Below are 23,584 nucleotides of genomic sequence, written 5' to 3' on the forward strand. Positions count from 1 at the left end.
CCGCCGGAAAGAAGCTGTTATCGATCGACCTGGCTGGTTCGGCAACGGATTCAATTCATTCTCTGCGCCTCCAAATGTAGGAGGGTAAACAGTCCATGGTTGGGGTCAGAGAGTGCAGTATTTGGCGATTGAGCCCCTCCGCAGACAGCGCTTGCTTTGGACAGACTCAATGGAGGGGAGTGTGGAACCGGTGATGCGTTGGGCAATTTTCACCACCCTCTGCAATGCCTTCCGGTCGGAGACAGAGCAGTTGCCATACCATACTGTGATGCAGTTGGTAAGGATGCTCTAGATGGTGCAGCGGTAGAAGTTCACCAGGATCTGAGGAGACAGAGGATCTGATGGAGACTTGGCCTCCACAGCCTTCTGTGGCGATGAATTTGTCGGCACAATGAAGTTTAACTGAAGACATATGACTCTATGACTCTTTTACCGCTGTGACTGGGGCAGAGCCACTGAAGATCTACAAGGATTTAAAATGGTCGAACCAAATCATCGGACAGAGAGACACATTTTGAAAAATAACATCCACAGCTCTTTGTATTTATCGATCGGCAGGCATGGGCTCAGTATTTATTCAATTCATTCTCTGTGAGACGACAAATGTTGGAAGCATTCAGTTGGAGGCTGTGTCAAGATGCAGTATTCAGTTTACCCATTCCCAGCTGAATTAAATGAAGTATGGCCGCAGGCATTGTTTGTGTTTAATCAGCGTCTCCACTTATTCTATCACAGACGTTTAAGATATACTGGAGATAACAAGAAAACAGATCCATCTTTTTTTTCCTGGTGAATCGAGGACCAGAGGACGTACGTTCAAGGTGAAGGGGAAAATATTTAATAGAAATCTGGGGGGTAAGATATGAGACTCGTCTTAGCAGGAAAATCAGAGTTAAAAATTTTTTAAACATATGGTCTCCATTTATTGATTTATTACAAGTAATGTATGGTGCAACACAACTCTGGAAATAAACCGATTCACGAACTGGGTGATGAGTGTGGTAAGATATGAAGCAGGTATATCCCTACACAACGGGTCCTTTTTTTCTCTCTTTTCTTTTTCTTCTCACTTTTTTTAAATTTTCTTTCTTTTTTTTTTACAGTTTTATGGGTTTTTGTCTTTATTTTTCTACAGGCTATCACTTATTCACCCCTGGACTGCCCATCTGGTACTCTAGGGGTTTACACATCACTACATCCTTCACTCTTTTCTTCTCTCACTCTCTCTCTTTCTTGATCTACCTTTTTCTTGTTAAATTTAAAATTGAAGTTGTACACGAAATGTTTGTCATATGCGGCGGTTTATGCTACTGTACACTGCTTCTAATAAAAATACAAATTAAAAAATAAAAATAAAAAAAAATCTGAGGGGTAACTTTTTCACAGTTTTTCACACTTTTTGGGTGTATGGAACAAGCTGCCAGAGGAGGTTGTTGAGGCTAGGACTATCCCAACATTTAAGAAACTGTTAGGCAGGTACATGGATAGGACAGATTTGGAGGGATATGGACTAAACACAGGCAGGTGGAACTAACGTAACTGGGACATGTTGGCCAGTGTGGGCAAGTTGGGCCGAAGGGCCTGTTTCTATGCTGTATGACTATGACACAAAAAACACAGACACACACCAATAAGATTCCACCTCAAATTGAGAGAAAGGTGTGTGCCAATTATTTTGTCAAACTGTTCTGCAAATTGTTATCATTAAAAATGGCCTGTTGGTACCTACGGTAGACTAAATAAATATTGGCATAGCTTGAACATATTGGCTTTACAGTACAAAGATGTAATCAGGGAAAAAGTGAAGCTGCTCTCTCAATATCCATTAATTCAGAAAATCCACTTGAGCAGATTGAGTTTTATTGATCAATAACCTTTTGAACTCGGCAAAGGATAAATCTTGAAGACTTTGCCCTAAGTGCTTAGGAGCTTCATCAGTATGATTGGTGCTGCTTTAGTATGGTGTGTCCTCAGCATCGCTAAAGCAAATTCAGTCAAAACGTACGGAGATAATTCAAATTGCTTCGCCGCAGCTTACTGAATGGGAATGTTGAGCCAGGGAGTTCTGCCTGCAATCAAGGACTCTCATAGTTGTGCGTTGGCGTAAATCTCGTGGGCTGCTGACTCAAGCAGTCTTGCACTGAAGTCAATTATAGACCATAATCCACCTAATGAGATTTGGAAGGGATCACCCGGAACGGTAACCCTCAATGACCTTTCATTCTCCTGTCCACAGACTAGCATTTGTGCAGAGTTTGGTAAAATAAACTGTTTAGTTTCGTTTTTTAGATTGGAGATACAGAGCGGAAACAGGCCCTTCAGCCCACCGAGTCCATTGCCAACCAGTGATACCCGCACACTGACACTATCCAACACACACACACACTAGGGACAATTTACAATTTTATTGACGGCAATTAACCTACAAACCTGTACGTCTTTGGAGTGTGGCAGGAAACCGAAGCACCCAGAGAAAACCCACGCAGGTCACGGGGAGAACGTACAAACACCACATAGACAGCACCCGTAGTCAGGATCGAAAATGGGTCACTGGCGATGTAATGCCCCTGTCCCACTTAGGAAACCTGAGCGGAAACTTCTGGACACTTTGCGCCCCACCCAGGGTTTCCGTGCGGTTTCGGGAGGTTCTTGTCAGTCTCCCTACCTGCTTCCACTACCTGCAACCTCCGGCAACCACCTGCAACCTCCGGGAAACGCACGGAAACCTTGGGTGGGGCGCAAAGTCACCAGAGGTTTCCGTTCAGGTTTCCTAAGTGAGACAGGGGCATTAGGCAGCAACTCTACCGCTGCGACACCGTGCTGTTTTGCTCGTTGAAATTCCTATCTTTGTTTTCCGACTGACAAATTGCAAGCTTGTTAAAATAGTTTTTCAATAAATTCATTAAGTCCTGGGTATAACGGGATATTTGAGTGGAGGAAACCACGTCGTGAATGTACAGTAATCTGTACAGCGGATTTCGGTTATAACGGACTGAGGCCCCCGTTCCACCAACACCACGCCCCCCCCCCCTCCCCACCCCCAAATAGTTAGCGCTGCTTGATGCGTTTCCGGTTGCTGGAGCAGAGAGCGCGGGCAGTATGAAGGTGGCGTGAGTATTGAGCCCGTCCCTGGCATGTGGTGCCGGGGCCTCTGCGGCTCCCTGGCCTGTGAACCCCCACTGGTATAAATCCCCCCCCCCCCCCCCCCCCCCCCCATCCCCCCCCCCCCCCCCCCCATCCTACAGACTTGGGTTAAACTCTACCCCGCTCACTCGTTTATAGATAGTCGGCAATAACGGTCACCGCCCTCATCCCTGAAGGTTCATAAGTCCAGGAGCAGAAATAGACCATTTGGCCCATCAAGTCTACTCTGCCATTGGGCGCTGTAGTAGAGTTGCCGCTTTACAGCACCAGAGACCCAGTTCGATCCCGACTACGGGTGCTTTCTGTACGGAGTTTGTACGTTCTCCCCGTGTCCTGCGTGGGTTTTCTCCGATTTCCTCCCACACTCCAAGGACGTACAAGGCTTGTAGGCTAATTGACTTGGTATAATACAAGACTCCTTTTGAGTGGTCAAAGATTCTTGATTCTAGTGGGCCTGGTGGTTCTTTGCTTCTCGGCTGAGTTAACTGACCTCAGTCAGGGATATGCTGAACACGCAATGAGTCCTGAAGTCCCTGCACATTGAGGAGAAGAGATGGGGCTGGAAAACCCAGTCATGATTGCTAATGTTTGCGACCAGCTCCATCCAAGACCGCAAGAAATTGCAGCGAATTGTGGACGCAGCCCAGACCAACCTCCCTTCCATTGACTCCATTTATACCTCACGCTGCCTCGGCAAGTCCAGCAGCACAATCAAGGACAAGTCTCACCCTCTTCTCCCCTCTCCCGTAAGGCAAAAGGTATAGAGGCGTGAAAGCGCACACCTCCGGCTTCAGGGACGGTTTCTTCCCAGCTGTTATCAGGCAACTAAATCATGCTAGCACAACCCGAGAGCAGTGCTAAACTACCAGCTACCTCATTGGTGACCCTCGGACTATCCTTGATCAAACTTTGGTGGCTTTCCCTGGCACTGAAAGTTATTCCCTTATCATGTATCTATACACTGTAATGGCTCAATTGTAATCATGTATTGTCTTTCCGCTGACTGGTTAGCAGGCAACAAAAGCTTTTCACTCTTCCTGGGTACACGTGGCAAGGAACTGAACTGAACTGAGCTGAACTAAATGATGAGGGTATGGTCAAGCTTGCTCCTGATGTTGCACAGCTGGAAAGTAAGTCTACACTCGAGGATCTAAGGGTAGGCTACACTCATGAACAATAAGTGGAGTGTCAACGATATAAACACGTCTCGTGGGAAAGAACCGCGCCTTCGGAACAGGAGGGACCTTCATGTACATTGCAATGCACGGGGCTGTTTTTAATGAAGTATTCAGTCGGAGCTGCGCACATTGCACTGCAGGCATCTCTGTCACGGTGATTCATTTGGTCATTTGGGGTAATCAGTAGAGTGAAAAGGTGATATTGAGCGAGAGGAATGTTCAGGCTTTGTCTGGGCTTTGCTCGAGTTCTGTTCGGCGCAATGGTCCGTGGAAATTGCTCCCTGGATACAGACTAACCAATGACTTTTAACAATCTGTGACACTGCAGGAATCCAAGGCTCGACTGAAGATTAATGACTAGCCATGTATATATACACTGCGGCACTTACAAAACAGCAGGGGTGATATTTAACCCTGTGTTGTAGACTTGGTTTCGTCGAGGGATGCGGTTGCCTCGACGAGACCTGTAAATCCTTTGGGTTTATTGTCATTTTGGGGCTGGCAGATGTGCTCCTATCAAACTCACATCAACAACATGGCCAATGGCCATCACTGTAATGAGAGCCATGGATGAACAGACCCGCTCTGCACTTCTTGTGGCAAAGTGCCGGAGTAACTCAGCGGGACAGACAGCATTTGTAGAGGGGAGGAATGGGTGACGTTTCGAGTCGAGACCCTATTTCAGACTATTATTATCATTGCATTATATTTGTTTACTTATTGAGTATGTGTGAATGTATATATATACCCACAGAACTTTTATTTTCTCCCGTTATGTATTATGTTTACATATTCTGTTGTGCTGCAGCAAGCAAGAATTTCATTGTCCTATCTGGGACACATGACAATAAAACACTTGACTCTTGAGAGGGAGACACAGAGATATGGAAGGGTAAGGTGTGAAAACGACAGATCAAAGCAGACGATGATCATAGAACGGTTCATTGTTGGGTGAGGGGAATGTGACAACGAGGCATACAATCAGTAAAATTCCTCAGCGGGACAGTGAAACTAGTCGAAGTAAGGTGGAGGAAGAAACAGGGAGAGAAGGAAAGCAAAGGTGACGAAGTTAGAGAAATTAATGTTCATACTGCTGGCGTGTAAGCTACCCAAGCAAAATATGAGGTGCTGTTCCTCCAATTTGTATTGGGTCTCATTCTGACAATGGAGGAGGCCCAGGACAGAAACGTCAGTGCGGGAATGGGAGGGGGAGTTAAAGTGTTTAGCAACTGGGAGATCAGGTAGGTTAAGGCGGACTGAGCGGAGGTGTTCAGCGAACCGATCGCCAAGCCTGTGCTTGGTCTCGCCGATATACAGGGGTCCGCACCTGGAACAGCAGTTACAGTAGATGAAGTTGGAGGAGGTACAAGTGAACATCTGCCTCACCTGAATGGACTGCCGGGGTCCTTGGCCAGTGTCGAGGGAGGAGGTATCAGGGACAGGCGTTGCATCTCCTGCAGTTGCTGGGGAAGGTACCGGGGGAGGGGATCAGATTCAGATTCAGATTCAGATTCAATCTTTATTGTCATTGTGCAGTGTACAGTACAGAGACAACGAAATGCAGTTAGTATCTCCCCCAGAAGAGCGAACATAGAATAATGAACAGCAGAATATATATATGTACATACAGTAGTGCAATATTTCTGGGGGAGGGAGTGTCCGGGGGGGGGTGACTGGCAATCACCAAGATGTAGAGTTAAGTAGTGTAACAGCCGCAGGGAAGAAGCCGTTGATGATTTGGGTGGGAAGGGATGAGTTAACCAGGGAGTTGCAGAGAGAAGTGTTCTCTGTAATGAGAACCGTGAGTGAACAAACCCGCTCTGCGCTACTTGTGGCAATCTTATCCTACCTTTTATTGATTTTTGTGCAAAAGCAATTGTAGATGCTGTTTGTCACGTATTCATACACTGCCCAGCCTTTGGGGAAAAGGGTTTCAAAGACTAATTTATTGAACGCCATCAGAGAGGTTAATCAAAACCCCTTTCTGACTCTCCAAATGTACTTCATAAAGCAAGAAGTGGGATGACATCATTGGGATTCAATTAGTGTGCAGCATTGCTGCATGCTGAATGTTAATGAATTAGTAACGACGCCTGCTTGCTTTCTTTTCCAGTGATTTAGTCAATAGTGAATACTGAAAGGCCTGGATATCGTGGACGTGGAGAGGATGTTTCCACCAGTGGGAGAGTCTAGGATTAGGACGTGCCTTTAGAAAGGAGATGAGGAGGAACTTCTTTAGTCAGAGGGTGGTGAATCAGTGGAATTCATCGCCACAGGCTGTGGAGGCCAGGTCTTGGGTACTGATATTGACAGGGCCTTGATTAGTAAATGCATCAAAAGTTCCAGGGAGAAGGCGGGAGACTGGGGAAGAGATGGAAAGATAGATTAGCCATGATTGAATGTCAGAGTATACTTGATGGGCCAAATGGCCTAATTCTGCTTCTATAGCTTATGAACTTATGATTTCAGTTGAGAAAGTGTACTACAGACTTCCCAAACAGTTCCATCTGAGGTTTTGAAGGACTGAGTACCGTTGTCGGTTGATGAGATCAAGGGCCGATGAGTAAACAGGACTATGTTTAAGTGGCCTTACGTTCAGATAGTCACATGGATATGCCTGGAGGGGTATAAATCATGTTGCCATACAGCGTGGAAACAGACCCTTTGGCGCAACTTCCCCACACCAACCAACATGCCCCACTTACATGTCCCATCTGCCTGTGTTTGCCCCATATCCCTCCAAACCTATCAAATCCATGTACCTGTCTAAATGTTTCTTAAACGTTGTGATAGTCCCAGCCTCAACTACTTCCTCTAGCAGCTTGTTTAACACCCACCACACTTTGTGTGAAAAGGTTATCCCTCAGGTTCCTATTGAATCTTTCCCCCTTCACCTTAAACCAATGTGATTTGGTTGTTGATTCTCCTACTCTGGGTAAAAGACGGCATTTACCTTATCTATGCTGTCTGACTCTTTGACCCTATGATTCTATGACTCTATGACCCAATGAACCTTTTACTATGATCCTATGACTCGATGGCCCTATGACCCTATGACCCTATGACTATGACCCTATGACTCTATGACCCTATAACCCTATGACTATGACCCTATGACCCTATGACTATGACTCTCTGGAGGGCCTGATTCCATGCTGTCCAACTCTCTGCCTCTCTCTCTATGACAAGGAGATCTGCATTAGAGCGCTGGAGGCTGAAGGGTGATTTTATGGAGGTGTATAAAATCATGAGGCAAATAAATGAGGTGAATGCTCAAAGCCTTTGCCCAGAGTTGGAGAATAATTTGAAAAAAAAACATAGGTTAAATAACAACCCGAGCGGCAACATTTTCACTCAGATGGGTGATGGATGGGTGACGGGACAAACTGCCTGAGGAGGTATATGTAGTTGAGGCAGCATTAAAAAGACTCTTGGACAGATTCATGAAAGCTTCAGCAAAGGTTGAGGGGGATATGGGCTGAATGTGGGCAAATGGGGCTCGCCTAATTGGGGCATCCTGGTCGGCATGGGCAAGTTGGGCTGAAGGGCCTGTTTCCGTGCTGTATGACTCTATAACTCTATGCAATGCAGTCTTCATTCCGACCATGACATTCTGTCAGATCAGTGGCGTTGCATAATTGCAGCACTTTCGTAACAGGTTTGCGGCTGTGAATTGAAGTAAATCTGCTTTGCAGTCAGTCTCAGTGAAGGGAACTGACTTCACTGGTAATCTGCTGGTTCGGGATGCGTGTCAACCTTTCTTTGCGCAGTTTCCACCTGGCATGGAACTGGCTGACAGGCAGTCGAATGAGAAAGTCACTTGGAGTGCCCTTGAAGTTAATGACTCACTTTACTCTGCCGATCAATATGCAGAACTTTATTTCTAGAATACATTTTTCTTACATTTTGACGTGTGCAGAATCTATTTTAAAAATATTTATCCCCTGACGCCTCCATTGTGAAATGGAGGGAGCAACTGGCCTGCAACTCTTAAGGACCTGTCCCACGAGCATGCGACTGCAGGCAGCAAGCGCGACCTAACGTGGTCGCTTGAGCCGTACGGCCGGTCCCACTTCAATCGCCGGAGCCGTATGGAGTTGTGCGGAGCTGGTCCCGAAAAACTGACACTGTCCAAAAATTCCGCGCGGCAACGGCCTGCCGGCCCGCAGCCACATTGAGGCCGTACGCACCGCCTCGACCGGCGTGTGCAGCGTCTCAACGCCGTATGTAGCATCTTGACGGCGTACGCAGCATCTAGATGGCGTACACCTAGCGTGAACTTCCCGCGGACTTCGCTCGAACTTCACGTCAACACGTACGGGATCACTCGACCTCCGCGCGGCCCCCGCTTCCGGTTTGGTTGCGTCCGCCGCATGCAGTCGCATGCTCGTGGGACAGGCCCTTTAATTTCAACTCACCACAGCCCAGGCTGGGAGGAAGAGGCTGGAGAGGCAGTTGTACATTTCCGCCATTCCCATCACCGCTACAATTTACAATGGATTTACAAGTTTAATTTTAATTTGTCCAGGATGTTGGTGGGCAAGGTCAGCTATTATAGTTCATCCCTAAGTGCGGCATGGTGGCGCAGCGGTAGAGTTGCTGCCTTACAGTACCAAAGACCCGGGTTTGATCCCGACTACGAGTACTGTCTGTACGGAGTTTGTACGTTCCCCCTGCGTGAGTTTTCTCCGGGTGCTCCGGTTTCCTCCCACACTCAAAAGACATACAGGTTTGTAGGTTAATTGACTTGGTATAATTGTAAATTGTCCCTAGTGTGTGTAGGATGGTGTTAATGTGCGGGGATCGCTTGTCGGCGTGGACTCGGTGAACCGAAGGATATGTTTTTGCACTGTATCTCTAAACTAAACTAAACTTAAGCGCCCTTGAACTGAATAGATTTTTTTGCCATTTCAGAGACCAGCTAAATGTCAATTACTTTACTGCAGGTCTTGATTAGAACGGGTGTCAGAGGTTATGTGGAGAAGGCAGGAGAATGGGGTTAGGAGGGAGAGATAGATCAGCTGTGATTGAATGGCAGAATAGGCTTGATGGGCCGATTGGCCACATTCTAATCCCTGTCACTTAGAATCTTATGATCTAGAAACTATACAAAGACTACTTAGTGTAAAGATAGACAATCTTCTTCTCTGAACAACATTAGTGAATCCGATGCCTTATTTTTATCAATCCATGCGTTTAACGGTCACCATCATGTGGCGGAGTGGAGCATCTAGCCGAGTCCTTACCACTTAGCACCAGAGATTCAGGTTCAATCCCAGCCTTGGGTGCTCTCTGTGTGGGATTTGCACATGGTTTCCCTGTGAGTGCTACAGTTTCCTCCCACTTGCCAAAAAAATGTGCGGGCGTGTAGGTTAATTGGCCACTGTAAATAGCCGTGGATGTGTAGGTGGGCGGCAGAAACGGAGGGGAGTTGATAAAAATGCGGGGGAAAATAAAAACTGGTATTAAGGTTGCATTGATGTAAATGGGTAAACTGGGTGGGCTGAAGTCAATAGTCAATAGTCAATAGTCTATTTAATTGTCATTTGGACCCCTGGAGGTCCAAATGAAATGCCGTTTCTGCAGCCATACATTACACACAAATAGACCCCAGACACAACATAATTACATTTTACATAAACATCCATCACATAGCTGTGATGGAAGGCCAAATAAACTTATCTCTCCACTGCACTCTCTCCCCCCCGATGTCAGAGTCAAAGTCAAAGCCCCCGGCTGGCGATGGCGATTGTCCCGCAGCCATCAAAGCCACGCCGGGTGGTGCGAGGTCGCACACCGGGTCTTGGTGTTAAAGACCCCGGTGTGCGCTCGCAGAGTCCCGCGGCCGTTCCAAGCCGCGCGGGGCGGTGATGTTAGGCCCCGCTCCAGGAGCTCCTCGACCCCGCAACTCGGGCGGGAGAAGTCGCCGTTGCAGGAGCCCTGAGTAGTTATTCAGCATCTGCCTCCTTGGAATAAGACATATATCACTTGCTGGATATGTCAGAGAATTAAGAGGACCCGAGGCCATAGCCTCAGAATAAAAGGATGTATCTTTAGAAGGATGAGGAGGAATTTCTTCAGTCAGAGGGTGGTGAATCTGTGGAATTAATTGCCGCAGACGGCAGTGGAGGCCAAGTCAATGGATATTTTTAAGGCGGAGATTGACACATTCTTGATTAGTACGGGTGTCAGAGGTTATGGGGAGAAGGCAGGAGAATCGGGTTGAGGGGGAAAGATAGATCGGCCGTGATTGAACGGCAGCGGGTAGACTTGATGGGCTGAATGGCCTATTTGTGCTCCTATAACCTATGAACTTATGAAAAGTCTGGAGAGAATGAGGGACTGAAGGACTTATATATTAGATCAGATTCAGATTCAGATTCAACTTTAATTGTCATTGTCAGTGTACAGTACAGAGACAACGAAATGCATTTAGCATCTCCCTGGAAGAGCGACATAGCATATGATTTGAATAAATATTTACATTAGCATATATACAGACATAGTGTTTTTCCTGTGGGAGGAGTGTCCGGGGGGGGGGGGTGATTGGCAGTCACCGAGGTACGTTGTTGAGTAGAGTGACAGCCGCCGGGAAGAAGCTGTTCCTGGACCTGCTGGTCCGGCAACGGAGAGACCTGTAGCGCCTCCCGGATGGTAGGTGGGTAAACAGTCCATGGTTGGGGTGAGAGCAGTCCTTGGCGATGCTGAGCGCCCTCCGCAGACAACGCTTGCTTTGGACAGACTCAATGGAGGAGAGCGTGGAACCGGTGATGCGTTGGGCAATTTTCACCACCCTCTGCAAGGCCTTCCGGTCAGAGACAGAGCAGTTGCCATACCATACTGTGATACAGTTGGTAAGGATGCTCTCGATGGTGCAGCGGTAGAAGTTCACCAGGATCTGAGGAGACAGATGGACCTTCTTCAGTCTCCTCAGGAAGAAGAGACGCTGGTGAGCCTTCTTGATCAGAGTTGAGGTATTGTGGGTCCAAGAGAGGTCATCGGAGATGTTAACACCCAGGAACCTGAAGCTAGAAACACGTTCCACCTCCGTCCCGTTAATGTGGATGGGGGTGTGCGTGACTTTATTAGACAAAAAAAAAGAGAGAAGTGAATGAACTTAAATGCAGATGAATCCCAGGGATCTACATCCTGAAATGGATGTCCATCCTAAAAAGGGTGGACAAGTTGGGAATGTTTGGTCTGGAATGCTGGAGATTGAGGGAAAACCTGATGAACGTATAAAAAATGATGAGAGGTATAGATAGAGTTTAGTTGAGAAAGGAACTGCAGATGCTGGTATGCAGCGAAGATAGACACAAAGTGCTGGAGTAACTCAGCGGGTCAGGCAGCATCTCTAGAGAAAAAAGGATCGGTGATGTTTCAGGTCAAGACCCTTCTGGTCTGATGAGTCTGGTCGGGACCCTTCTTTTTCTCCAGAGATGCTGCCTGACCCGCAGAGTTACTCCAGCACTTTGTGCTCTACCTAAAGTTTAGTTTAGTTGAGTTTTGTTTACTCCAACTTTGCAGATGACACCACAGTGGTGATTCAGATCTCAAATAATAATGCTGCATAGTACAAGAAGGAGAGGAGAGGTTTGAAACAGGATATCAAGACAATCACCTTTCCTCAATGATCAGCATGAGGTCATCATCAACTTCAGGGTGATGTACCTCTCCCAGGCAGCATCAATGAGGCTGAGAGTGGAGATAGTCACGAGCTTCAGGTTCATGGGCGTTAAAAGCACCGCAATTTGGCCTGGTCCATTCACATTAAGCCACCATGCCTCTACTGCCCTAATCTGAGGAAATACATTCTTGCCCTAATCTGAGGAAAAACATTCTTGCCCTAATCTGAGGAAAGACATTCTTGCCATAGACGGAGTACAGAGAAAGTTCACCACACTGATTCGTGGGATGTCAGGACTTTCATATGAAGAAAGTCTGGATAGACTCGGCTTGTACTCGCTGGAATTTAGAAGATTGAGGGGGGATCTTATAGAAACGTACAAAATTCTTATGGGGTTGGACAGGCTATATGCAGGAAGATTGTTCCCGATGTTGGGGAAGTCCAGAACAAGGGATCACAGTTTAAGGATAAGGGCAAAGTCTTTTAGAACCGAGATGAGAAAAAAAAAATCACACAGAGAGTGGTGAATCTGTGGAATTCTCTGCCACAGAAGGTAGTTGTGGCCAGATCATTGGCTATATTTAAGAAGGAGTTAGATGTGGCCCTTGTGGCTAAAGGGATCAGGGGGTATGGAGAGAAGGCAGGTACGGGATACTGAGTTGGATGATCAGCCATGATCATATTGAATGGCGGTGCAGGCTCGAAGGACCGAATGGCCTACTCCTGCACCTATTTTCTATGTTTCTATGTATTGGTTATTTTTTTCTTTATGTTGCCTGTTGTACTTGTGTCAATAGACAATGGACAACAGACAATAGGTACAGGAGTAGGCCATTCGGCGCTTCGAGCCAGCACCGCCATCCACTGTGATCATGGCTGATCATCCACCGTCAGTACCCTGTTCCTGCCTTCTTCCCATATCCTTTGACTCCGCTATCTTTAAGAGCTGTCCCTCAGCACCCAGCCTTCACTGCCTGGCTGAGTGAAGTGAGAATGTAGACATAGTGGGCAATGCCCCACTCTGGCAGTATATCCCAGCACCTTCCCTGCTCTGGCTGAGGAAGCTCCCTCTGCATGTTTACCCCCAAACCCAAACCCCATGTCATAGAGTCATAGAGGGACACTGTGAGGAAACAGGCCCTTCGGCCCAACTTTCCTACTCCAGCCAACATGTCCCACCTCCCCGCGTTTGTTCCAAATTCCTCCAAACCTGTCCTGTCTATGTACTGTCTAACTGTTTCTTAAACATTGGAATAGTCCCAGCCTCAACTACTTCCACTGGCAGCTTGTTCCATACACCCACCATCCTTTGGTGAAAAAATTACCCCTCAGATTCCTATTAAATCTTTTTCCCCTTCACGTTAAACCCATGTGCTCTGGTTCTCGATTCACCTGCTATGGGCAAGAGACTCTGTGTGTCTACCCAATCTATTCCTCTCATGATGTTATACACCTTAGTATGATCACCCCTCATCCTCCTGCGCTCCAAGGAATAGAGTCCCAGCCTACTCAAACTCTTCCTACAGCTCCAGCTAAATCTAATTCTCTCTTGAAAACATGCAGTGAATTGGCCTCCACTGCCTTCTGTGGGAGAGGATTCCATAGATTCAAAACTCTGAAAAAAGAGTTTCCTCATCTTGACAACATCTTTCCTACAACATGGTGTCCAGGACTGAACACAGTGCTCGAAGTGCGGCCTCACCAATGACTTCAGACCGATGAAGGAGTCTCTGCGAAAAGGTTAGGACAATTGACAATAGACAATGGGTGCAGGAGAAGGCAGTTCGGCCCTTTGAGCCAGCACCGCCATTCAATGTGATCATGGTTGATCATCCGAAATCAGTACCCCGTTCCTGCCTTCTCCCCATATCCCCTGACTCCGCTATCTTTAAGAGCCCTATTTAGCTCTCTCTTTGAAGTATCCGGAGAATTGGCCTCCACCGCCCTCTGAGGCAGAGAATTACACAGACTCACAAGTCTCTGTGAAAAAGTGTTTCCTCATCTCCGTTCTAAATGGTCTATCCCTTATTCTTAAACCGTGGCCCCAGTATGAATAGGGTATGAATGAATGAATGTATGAATGATTGAATGAATGAATGATTGAATGAATGAATGAATAGGGTATGAATGCAATCAACATGCTTATGTACCGGACACAAGATTTGGGGGTGTTTGGATGTGGGAGTGTGACATTAACTTTAATAGCGGTTTGCTAAAATTGAAATGATATTAGTTTGATATTACACAGAGGCGCAGCTGGTAGAGCTACTGCCTCACAGCGCCAGAGACGGGTTCGATCCTGACCTCTGGCGCTGTGTGTGTGCATTTAGTACATTAGCCCCTGTGAGCGCGTGGGTTTCTTCAGGGTGCTCCGGTTTCCTCCGCCGTCTTAAATATGTGTGAGTTTGTAGGTAGATTGCTCCTGGTGTGTCGGGAGTGGATGAGAAAGTGGGATAAACATAGAACTAGTGTGAACGGGTGATCAATGCCCTGCGCGGACTCGGTGGGTCGAAGGGCCCGTTTCCCTGCTGTATCTCTAAACTAAACTAAACTCAATTTAAACTCCCTTTATTTGCACAAAAGTGCTCCTAGAATATATAATGTTAATGTACTGTAGACAAAAATGCTGGGGAAACTCAGCAGGTGAGGCAGCATCTATGGAGCAAAGGAATAGGTGACGTTTCGGGTCGAATGTTAATGTACAATTCTTCAGGCAGAATGTTAATGTACAATTTGTCATGAAAGCAATCTTTGTGCATCCATCAAAATGTATTCCTATTTCATTGCCTTGAGCAGTTGGCTTTTTCAATTCAGATTTCATGTAGCTATTTTAATCCCGGCATTGAAAATTTTCACCATTTTAGCTGCAAAGCTCACATAACTGCATTTTCCATATGTTCCTACATTTGTTAAGATGCCAGGTTTTAGGGACTTGAATCACTGTTTCTGAATTTCTTAATCAGGTTTTGGTGATTTGGCACTTGGCCATGTACAGGAAGCACTCCATAAAGTTGATCTTCGTAAATAGAGACACAAGGAACTGCAGATAGACACAGAGTGCTGGAGTCACTCAGCGGGCAAGGCTGTATCTCTGCAGAAAAAGAATGGGTTGGAATCTTCCTTCAGTCTTTAGAAGGGTTCCGACCTGAAACGTCACCCATCCATGGTCTCCAGATATGCTGCCTGACCCACTGAGTTACTCCAGGTCTTTGTGTCTTTTTTTTTGTAAATCAGTAGCTGCAGTTCCTTTGTAGGAAGGAACTGCAGATGCTGAGGTACACTGAGATAGACCCAAAGTGCTGGAGTAACTCAGTGGGTCAGGCAGCACCTCTGGAGAATGTTCAGGTTGGGACCATTCAGATTCAGATTCAATTTTAATTGTCATTGTCAGTGTACAGTACAGAGACAACGAAATGCATTTAGCATCTCCCTTGAAGAGCGACATAGCAAACGATTTGAATTAAAAAAAAATATATATATATTAGTAGAGTGACAGCGGCCGGAAAGAAGCTGTTCCTCGACCTGCTGGTTCGGCAACGGAGAGACCTGTAGCGCCTCCCGGATGGTAGGAGGGTAAACAGTCCATGGTTGGGGTGAGAGCAGTCCTTGGCGATGCTGAGCGCCCTCCGCAGACAGCGCTTGCTTTGGACAGACTCAATGGAGTGGAGCGAGGAACCGGTGATGCGTTGGGCAATTTTCACCACCCTCTGCAATGCCTTCCGGTCGGAGACAGAGCAGTTGCCATACCATACTGTGATGCAGTTGGTAAGGATGCTCTCGATGGTGCAGCGGTAGAAGTTCACCAGGATCTGAGGAGACAGATGGACCTTCTTCAGTCTCCTCAGGAAGAAGAGACGCTGATGAGCCTTCTTGATCAGAGTAGAGGTATTGTGGGTCCAAGAGAGGTCATCGGAGATGTTGACTCCCAGGAACCTGAAGCTAGAAACACGTTCCACCTCCGTCCCGTTAATGTGGATGGGGGTGTGCGTGCCACCTCTGGACTTCCTGAAGTCTACAATGAGCTCCCCCCTCCACTCCACAACCTCAATCTGTCTGAAGAATGGTCCTGACCTGTCCATCGTCTCCAGAGATGATGTCTGACACACTGAGTTACTCCAGCACTTTGTATCGATCTTTTAATATAAAAAGGACAATATATTGCAGTCACCTTTGGCAGTAGCTTCACCATGCGGCATTTGATGCTGAACATTCCATTCAACGCCCACTGTAGTAACCATTTAGCTTAACTCAGTATGTTATAACTATAACCAGTTATTATTAAATTTTATCTGCCCATAATTATGTGGGTGGGATTTATTACGTAGTCGGAGGCGTGTTTGCGCATGGGACTCTCGACCCGATGCCCTATTAGTTTTTAGTTTAGTTTGAAGAAGCATGGGGGAGAGGTGATAGCTCTCCACCATGCACGAGTTCCACCATGCACGAGTAAGATCAAAATGTTCTCAAACAAGGAGAAGTTTGGATGAATATCTTACTGTTTTTACTACCACAATAAAGAAACTATTAATTAAGAGATGGTGTTTTGGAAGATTTATCTTTCGATGACATTGAATGTCTCGTGGAGAGCTTGTAAATGCGTTTTGATTATCTTCTACCCCTGTCTTCAAACATACTGGCTAGAGCAAGGGTGGGGAACATGCGGCCTTCTAAGCCATTAAGTGCGGCCTTTTGAATGAATCCAAATTTTGTAGAACAAATCATTTTATTATTATTATTAATATGTTTTTTTTTGTTTTTTTTAAAATATTTTATTTTATTAGAAGTAAGCACAGTCATATGGCACCAAAGTGCCTAATATATATTTTCATAATACATTTTATGTACAACTTCTTTTTTTTTTGTTACATTGAAAAAAGATGAGAATAAGAAAAAGAAGTTAGATAGTAAAGGATAGAAAAATGTGAAATATATAGTGTGTGAAGAAAGAAAACGAGTAAATGAAGAAAGTTGAGAGAGAAAATAGTGAAAAGAAAAGGAGATCATTATTTATAGTCTTGACCAACCCTCGTCCAGTCCTGAAACAGTTATTTTTTACAATTGTGTTGCACCATATGATTCCAAAAAAACGACGAATGGAGACCAACTCGTTATGAATTGGTCTGATTTATCCATTAGGAGGAATCGCATTTCCTCAAGATGAGCGGTGTCCAACATACTTGCAATCCACATTTTAAGCGTTGGTATTGATGTACCCTTCCAAAATTTAAGTATTAATTTTTTTGCTATTATTAAACCATAATTAAGGAATAGATTTTGAGACGCGTTCAATTTATTCCCATCTTCCATTACACCAAATATAATCATTTCAGTATTAGGTTCCATTCTTGTCTTGAATAATTTTGTAAGTATTTCAAAAATATCATTCCAAAATCTATAAAGTTTTCTGCAGGAAACTAAGGAGTGTGTTATAGTTGCCTTTTGGGCTAGACATTTATCACAAGTGGCGGATATATTTGGATAAAAGTTGTTCAATCTTGTTTTTGAATAATATAATCTATGTACAATTTTAAATTGTATTAGATTATGTCTTACATTAATTGAACATTTGTGAATATATATCAGGTATTTTTCCCATTTAACCTTCGTAATTTTTATCATTAATTCCCGTTCCCACTCTTCTCTAAGTACCTCTGTCGATGGTAGGTCTATATTTAGAATACTATTATATAAATAGGATATTAATTTTTGTGAGTCAGCTTCAATATTCATTGCTTCTTCCAATAAGTCAGGAGTTACTTTTTGATATCCTTGTATATATTTTTTCACAAAGTCGCAAATCTGAAGATATTTAAAATATTGGTTGTTTTTCAATTTAAATTTTAATTGTAGTTGTTGGAATGATAGTAGGTTTCCTATTTCGTACATATCCCTGATCCTTCTAATTCCGAGACTTTCCCATTGGTTATATGTCTTATCAATAAGAGATGGTTTAAATAAAGGGTTATTCGCAATTGGCATTAACAGTGATAGATTTCTTAATTTTAAAGATAATTTTATTTGTTTCCAAATTCTTATTGTACCATATACAATTGGGTTCTTCTTATATATTGTGTTATTCAGTTTTTTGGGGGAAAAGAGGATCGTTCCTATATTACAAGGATGACAATCCTCCTTCTCCATTTTTATCCATTCTGTCTGTTGTGTAGAACTATCCAACCAATAAATCATATTCTTAATATGCACTGCCCAGTAATAATACATAAAATTCGGAAGTGAAAGTCCCCCGACCTCTTTTGGTTTACATAAGTGTTTTTTTGTGATTCTATGTGATTTATAGTCCCAAATATAATTTGTAATGTTAGAGTCTAATTTTTAAAAAAAATATTTTGGTATATATACCGGTATAGACTGAAATAGGTATAGTAATTGTGGTAAGAAGATCATTTTTATTGCATTTATTCTACCTAATAATGATAAGGGAAGTGTTTTCCAAAATTTAATCTGTGTATTAAGTTTATTTAATAAAGGTATGAAATTAGCATTGAATAATGCTTTATATTTTCTAGTAATCTGAATACCCAAATATTTAAATTTTTCTGTTGCGATTTTAAAGGGGAACTTCAGTAAGTGTGTAGGTTCTTGAGGTTTTAATGTCATGATTTCGCTTTTGTTCCAGTTTATTCTATATCCAGAAAAGGACCCAAATTCCTCTATTAAGTTTAATAAATTTGGTATGCTCGTTTGTGACTTTGTAATATATAAAAGTATATCGTCTGCATATAATGAGATTTTATTCTTTGAGTCCCTGGTATTATAGCCCTGAATATTCGGATGAATTCTTATACTTTCAGCCAGGGGTTCTATCATAAGGGCAAATAGCAGGGGTGATAGTGCACATCCCTGCCTATTACCCCTTGATAGTTGAAATTTTTGAGATAACATGTTATTAGTTAAAATTCTTGCCATCGGTTTATCATATAATAATTTTACCCATGTTATAAAATTCTCTCCCATGTTGAATTTTTGTAGTACTTTATATAAGTATTGCCACTCTACCTGATCAAATGCTTTCTCTGCATCCAAAGAAATAATTGATATATCTTCTTCCTCTACTTTATGCGAGTACATTATATTAAACAGGCGTCTCAGATTATTAAATGAGTATCTTTTAGGTATAAACCCCGTTTGATCAGGGTTTATCAGTTTACTAATATATTTGCTTAATCTACTTGCTAAAATCTTTGCTAAAATTTTCTGATCTGTATTTAAAAGTGATATAGCTCTGTACGAGCCCGGATCTTCTAAATCTTTATCTTTTTTTGGAATAAGCGTAATAGTTGATGCTGTTAGTGTTTCAGGTAGTTTGTTTTCTTTAAAAGCATGGGAGTATAAATTAAATAAATAAGGGGCCGTTATCTCCTGAAATTTTTTATAAAATTCATTATTAAAACCATCTGGTCCCGGTGTCTTACCATTTTTCAACGATTTTATTGTTTCACCTATTTCTTTGATTGTAATTTGAGCTCCTAGTTCCTCTTGTTCCAAAGGGTCCAGTATTGGAAGATTACAGTTATCTAGAAATGTTTTTATTTTACTATCTTCTATTTTAATTTTAGATGTATATAAGTTTTGGTAAAATTGGGCAAATCTATTATTAATATCTTTAGGTAGTATTAGTAATTCGCCTTTCTCTGATTTAATTTTGGTTATAGTATTTTCCCTTTCTTTTTTTTGCAATTGGCGAGCTAAAAGTTTATGTGGCTTGTCACCAAACTCAAAATGTTCCTGTTTTGTAATTTGGGATAGTCTTATTACTCTTGCCGATAAAATTCGATTAAGTTTAAATTTCAGTAATACTATCTTATTGTGTTTATCTGTCGTGGAATCTTTGGCATTATCCAACTCTAACTGTCTGATTTCTTGTTCTAACAACAATTGTTCTGTCTTATTCTTTTTATTTTGAAAACTGGTATGAAATTATAATTCCTCTCATAAATGCCTTAAAGGTTTCCCATAATAAAGAAGGCGAAGTACCTGGTATATCATTTGTATCAAAAAAAAGTTTCATTTGTTGTTTTAAATATTGATAGCCTTGCACGTCATTTAAAATATGTGTATTAAACCTCCAAAAAAAATTTTTACCCGCCATTCCCTCAAATTTTACTGAGAATGTCAACGGAGAGTGATCTGAGATACTACTAATGTGGTATGTTGGGTTGTTTGTATAAGGCATTAATTTCATGTCCACTAAAAAATAATCAATTCTTGAATAAGTTTTATGCACCGGAGAGTAAAACGAGTATTCCCTTCCAACTGGATTAGCAGATCTCCATACATCTATTATATTAGTATTTTTTATATATGTATTTAGAAGTTCGCTAGTTTTAGATTTTAAATTACTCTTCTTTTGTTTTGATGACTTATCTAGATATGAATCTAAAACACAGTTAAAGTCCCCCCCTATTATCACATTTTGGTAATTAAACTCTGATATTATATCAATAATTTTATCAAAAAATTGGGGGTTGTCAAAATTCGGAGCATAAATATTTATCAAAGTTAGTGGGGTTGCATAAATTTCACCCGAGACTATAGTATACCTTCCCTCTTTATCTGATATAATATTCTTTAATTTAAAAGGAATACCTTTCCTAATAAGAATAGCTGTACCCCTAGATTTAGAAGTAAATGAGGAGTAGTATGTTTGGCCTATCCAATTCGCCTTGATTATCTTCTACCCCTGTCTTCAAACATACTGGCTAGAGCAAGGGTGGGGAACATGCGGCCTTCTAAGCCATTAAGTGCGGCCTTTTGAATGAATCCAAATTTTGTAGAACAAATCATTTTATTATTATTATTAATATGTTTTTGTTCATCTTTTGTTATATTTATTTTAATCTTAAAATTAACGTATTTAAAATACCAAAGAGTAAAAGAAGATTCAACTAAATAATCCTCCCCAAATGACGGCCACAATGAAAACATTAGTTAGTCATGAGGGCTATTTTAACAAAATAATGTACATTTTGAAGTACATCTAATTGAAGTTTCTTGGATGAGGCCTTATTCGATTACAGCTAACTTAATGCAGCTTTCCACCATGAAAAGGTTCGCCACCCCTGGGCTAGAGGAAAGATTCCTTGAACGATATAATAATCTGCCATTACACCCATTAGCTACAGTTGGATTAGAGTTCTGAACAATGCTTCTTTGAGTTATCGAGTCATACAGCAAGGAAACAGGACCTAGGGTCCAACTCGTCCATGCTGACCTGTTTTTATAGCTGAGTTTGTCTCGACTGTCTGCATTTGGCTTATATCCCTTTAAACCTTTCCTATCTACGTAGCCATCTAAAATATCTTCTAAGTGTCGTCGTGTGGAGATTTTGCCCCTCAATCTTTCCCCTCTCACCTTAACTCTAGGCCCTTTAGTTTTGAACTTCTCCACCTTGAGAAAAAGATTGTGATGATTCGCCTTATTTAAACCTCTTACACTCTAGTGGAGAAAAGTCCCAGCCTGGCTACGTTTAAGAAACATTTGGACAGGTACATGGATAGGACAGGTTTAGAGGGGTATGGGCCAAACGCAGGCAGGTGGGACTGGTGTAGCTGGGGCACGTTGGTCGATGTGGGCAAGTTCGGCCGAAGGGGCATGTCGTGTCCACACTGTATCACTCTATGACTCTCCATGTAACTCAAGCCTCAAGAACTAGTATCATCCTGATGAATCTTTGCTGCACTCTTTCCAACCTCATGACATCCTTGCCTTTGATAACACCAAGGATTTGTTAAACGGTTCTGTCTGAGTTGCAACTCCAAACTATTTATAGGCACACTGATGAAATGAGAAGTGAAATGGCACAGATGCATTGAATTGAACGTGAATTGAAGGGTCGGTCGGAGAGTGAACCGGGGCCTTCAAGGTCAGCTGCAGGTGGGGGCCCCGGGACACAAGGATGGCCGGGCGAGGAGAGGAGAGGGACGTCAGTTTGCAGGCCGATCCAATCAAAGGTGATGGAGGAATGCCCAGCAGGAGCCTGGGACTTACCTGGATCAGGAACCGCTCCATTAGACCGGGATTTGGAAATTGCCCGCAATTGTACATACGTAAAAAGAATGTCACTGTGCAGTTGCACATGTGACAAATAAAGTGACATTGGACTATGGATTGAATGAATGAATGAATGAATGAATGGATGAATGTATGATTGAATGAATTAATAAGTTTTTTGGCCAAGTATATTCACATACAAGGAATTTGCCTTGGTGCTCTGCCCACAAGTGACAACATGACATACAGTGACAGTTAGGAATGACACATAAACCATTAAACATTAATAATAAAACATTATCGATTAAACATGTGAATGAAATAAAATACTAGAGCAAAAGGAGACTACAGACATTTGGCTGTTGAGTAGAGCTACTACTGGTGGGGAAAAAAGTTGTTATTATGTCTGGGTGTGGCAGCTTTGACAGTCCGGAGTCACCTTCCAGAGGGAAGTGATTCAAAGAGTTTGTAGCCAGGGTGAGAGGAATCAGAGATGATCATGCCCACTCGCTTCCTGGCCCTTGCAGTGTACAGTTCATCAATGGGGGGAAGGTTGCAGCCAATAACCTTGTCAGCAGGTGCCGTGCTTGGTGGCTGAGCCAAACCAGACCATGATGGAGAAGGTGAGGACAGACTCTACGATGGCCGTGTAGAATTGGACCATCATTGCCTGTGGCAGTTTGTGCTTCCTCATCTGCCGCAGGAAGTACATCCTCTGTTGTGCCTTTTTGACTGTGGAGTCGATGGTGGCCCCCCAATTAAGGTCCTTGGAGATGATGGTGAGTGGGGTGAGGGGAAGGGGAGCTCTCCTACTGTCTAACTTACTCTGAATGTGCTTGTTTCCCGGGCAGGTTGGAGTTTCAGCATGGGTTCTGCGTACCAGTTCCACAGCTGGCGAGTGTTTGTCGTTGTCTGTGCTCTGCCCTGTGTCTCCTCGGTCGTGGCCCTCACCTTCATGCCTGAAAGTCCTCGATACCTGCTGGAGGTAAGGTACCTAGGCAAGGGGCTTCCCCTTCCTGCACGGACTCAGAATACAATAACAATCCCTAATGGTACAACAAAACGTTGCAAATCCTCGGCACGTCAGCCGTCATTAGGGGAGGGGGAAACAGAGTTAATATTTCAGATAGACACACAATGCTGGAGTAACCCAGCGGGTCAAGCAGAATCGCTGAAGTAAATGGATAAGTGACGTTTCGAGTCGGGACCCTTCTTCAAACTGATTGCAGGAGGTAGCAGGAAAAATTAATTTCATTTCAAACGTGAAATTAACATTTCACAGCAGCATGTTGGCACAGTGGTAGAGTTGCTGCCTCACAGCTCCAGAGACCCAGACACGATCCTGACTACAGGTGCGGTCTGTACGGAGTATGTACGTTCTCCCAGTGAATGCGTGGGTTTTCTCCGGGTGCTCCGGTTTCTTCCCACATTCTGAAGATGAATGGAATTATAGGTTAATTAGATTCAGTGTATTGTCCCTAGTGCATAGGATAGTACTGGTGTACAGGGTGATAGCTGGTCAGCACAGACTCGGTGGGCCAAAGAGATTGTTTCCTTGCAGGATCTCTAAAGTCTCATTTCAGATTTTTGGACTTTAACGGTTCAGAAATTTGCTGAGTATATC

At 43.5% G+C, this 23,584-nt stretch overlaps 1 protein-coding gene across 2 annotated transcripts in view; it reads left to right on the plus strand.

Annotated features, from left to right (window-relative positions):
* sv2ca (synaptic vesicle glycoprotein 2Ca) overlaps positions 1-23,584 on the plus strand; it is a 215,782-nt gene that overhangs the window by 157,846 nt on the left and 34,352 nt on the right. For both annotated transcript variants that reach the window (XM_055631380.1, XM_055631384.1), the window contains exon 5: positions 22,812-22,945. In XM_055631380.1, coding sequence (XP_055487355.1) covers positions 22,812-22,945 — 134 coding nt within the window. The remainder of the gene's footprint in view (positions 1-22,811; positions 22,946-23,584) is intronic.

The sequence above is a fragment of the Leucoraja erinacea genome, chromosome 3 (genome assembly GCF_028641065.1).
Source record: "Leucoraja erinacea ecotype New England chromosome 3, Leri_hhj_1, whole genome shotgun sequence".
NCBI classification, from domain to species: Eukaryota; Metazoa; Chordata; class Chondrichthyes; order Rajiformes; family Rajidae; genus Leucoraja; species Leucoraja erinaceus.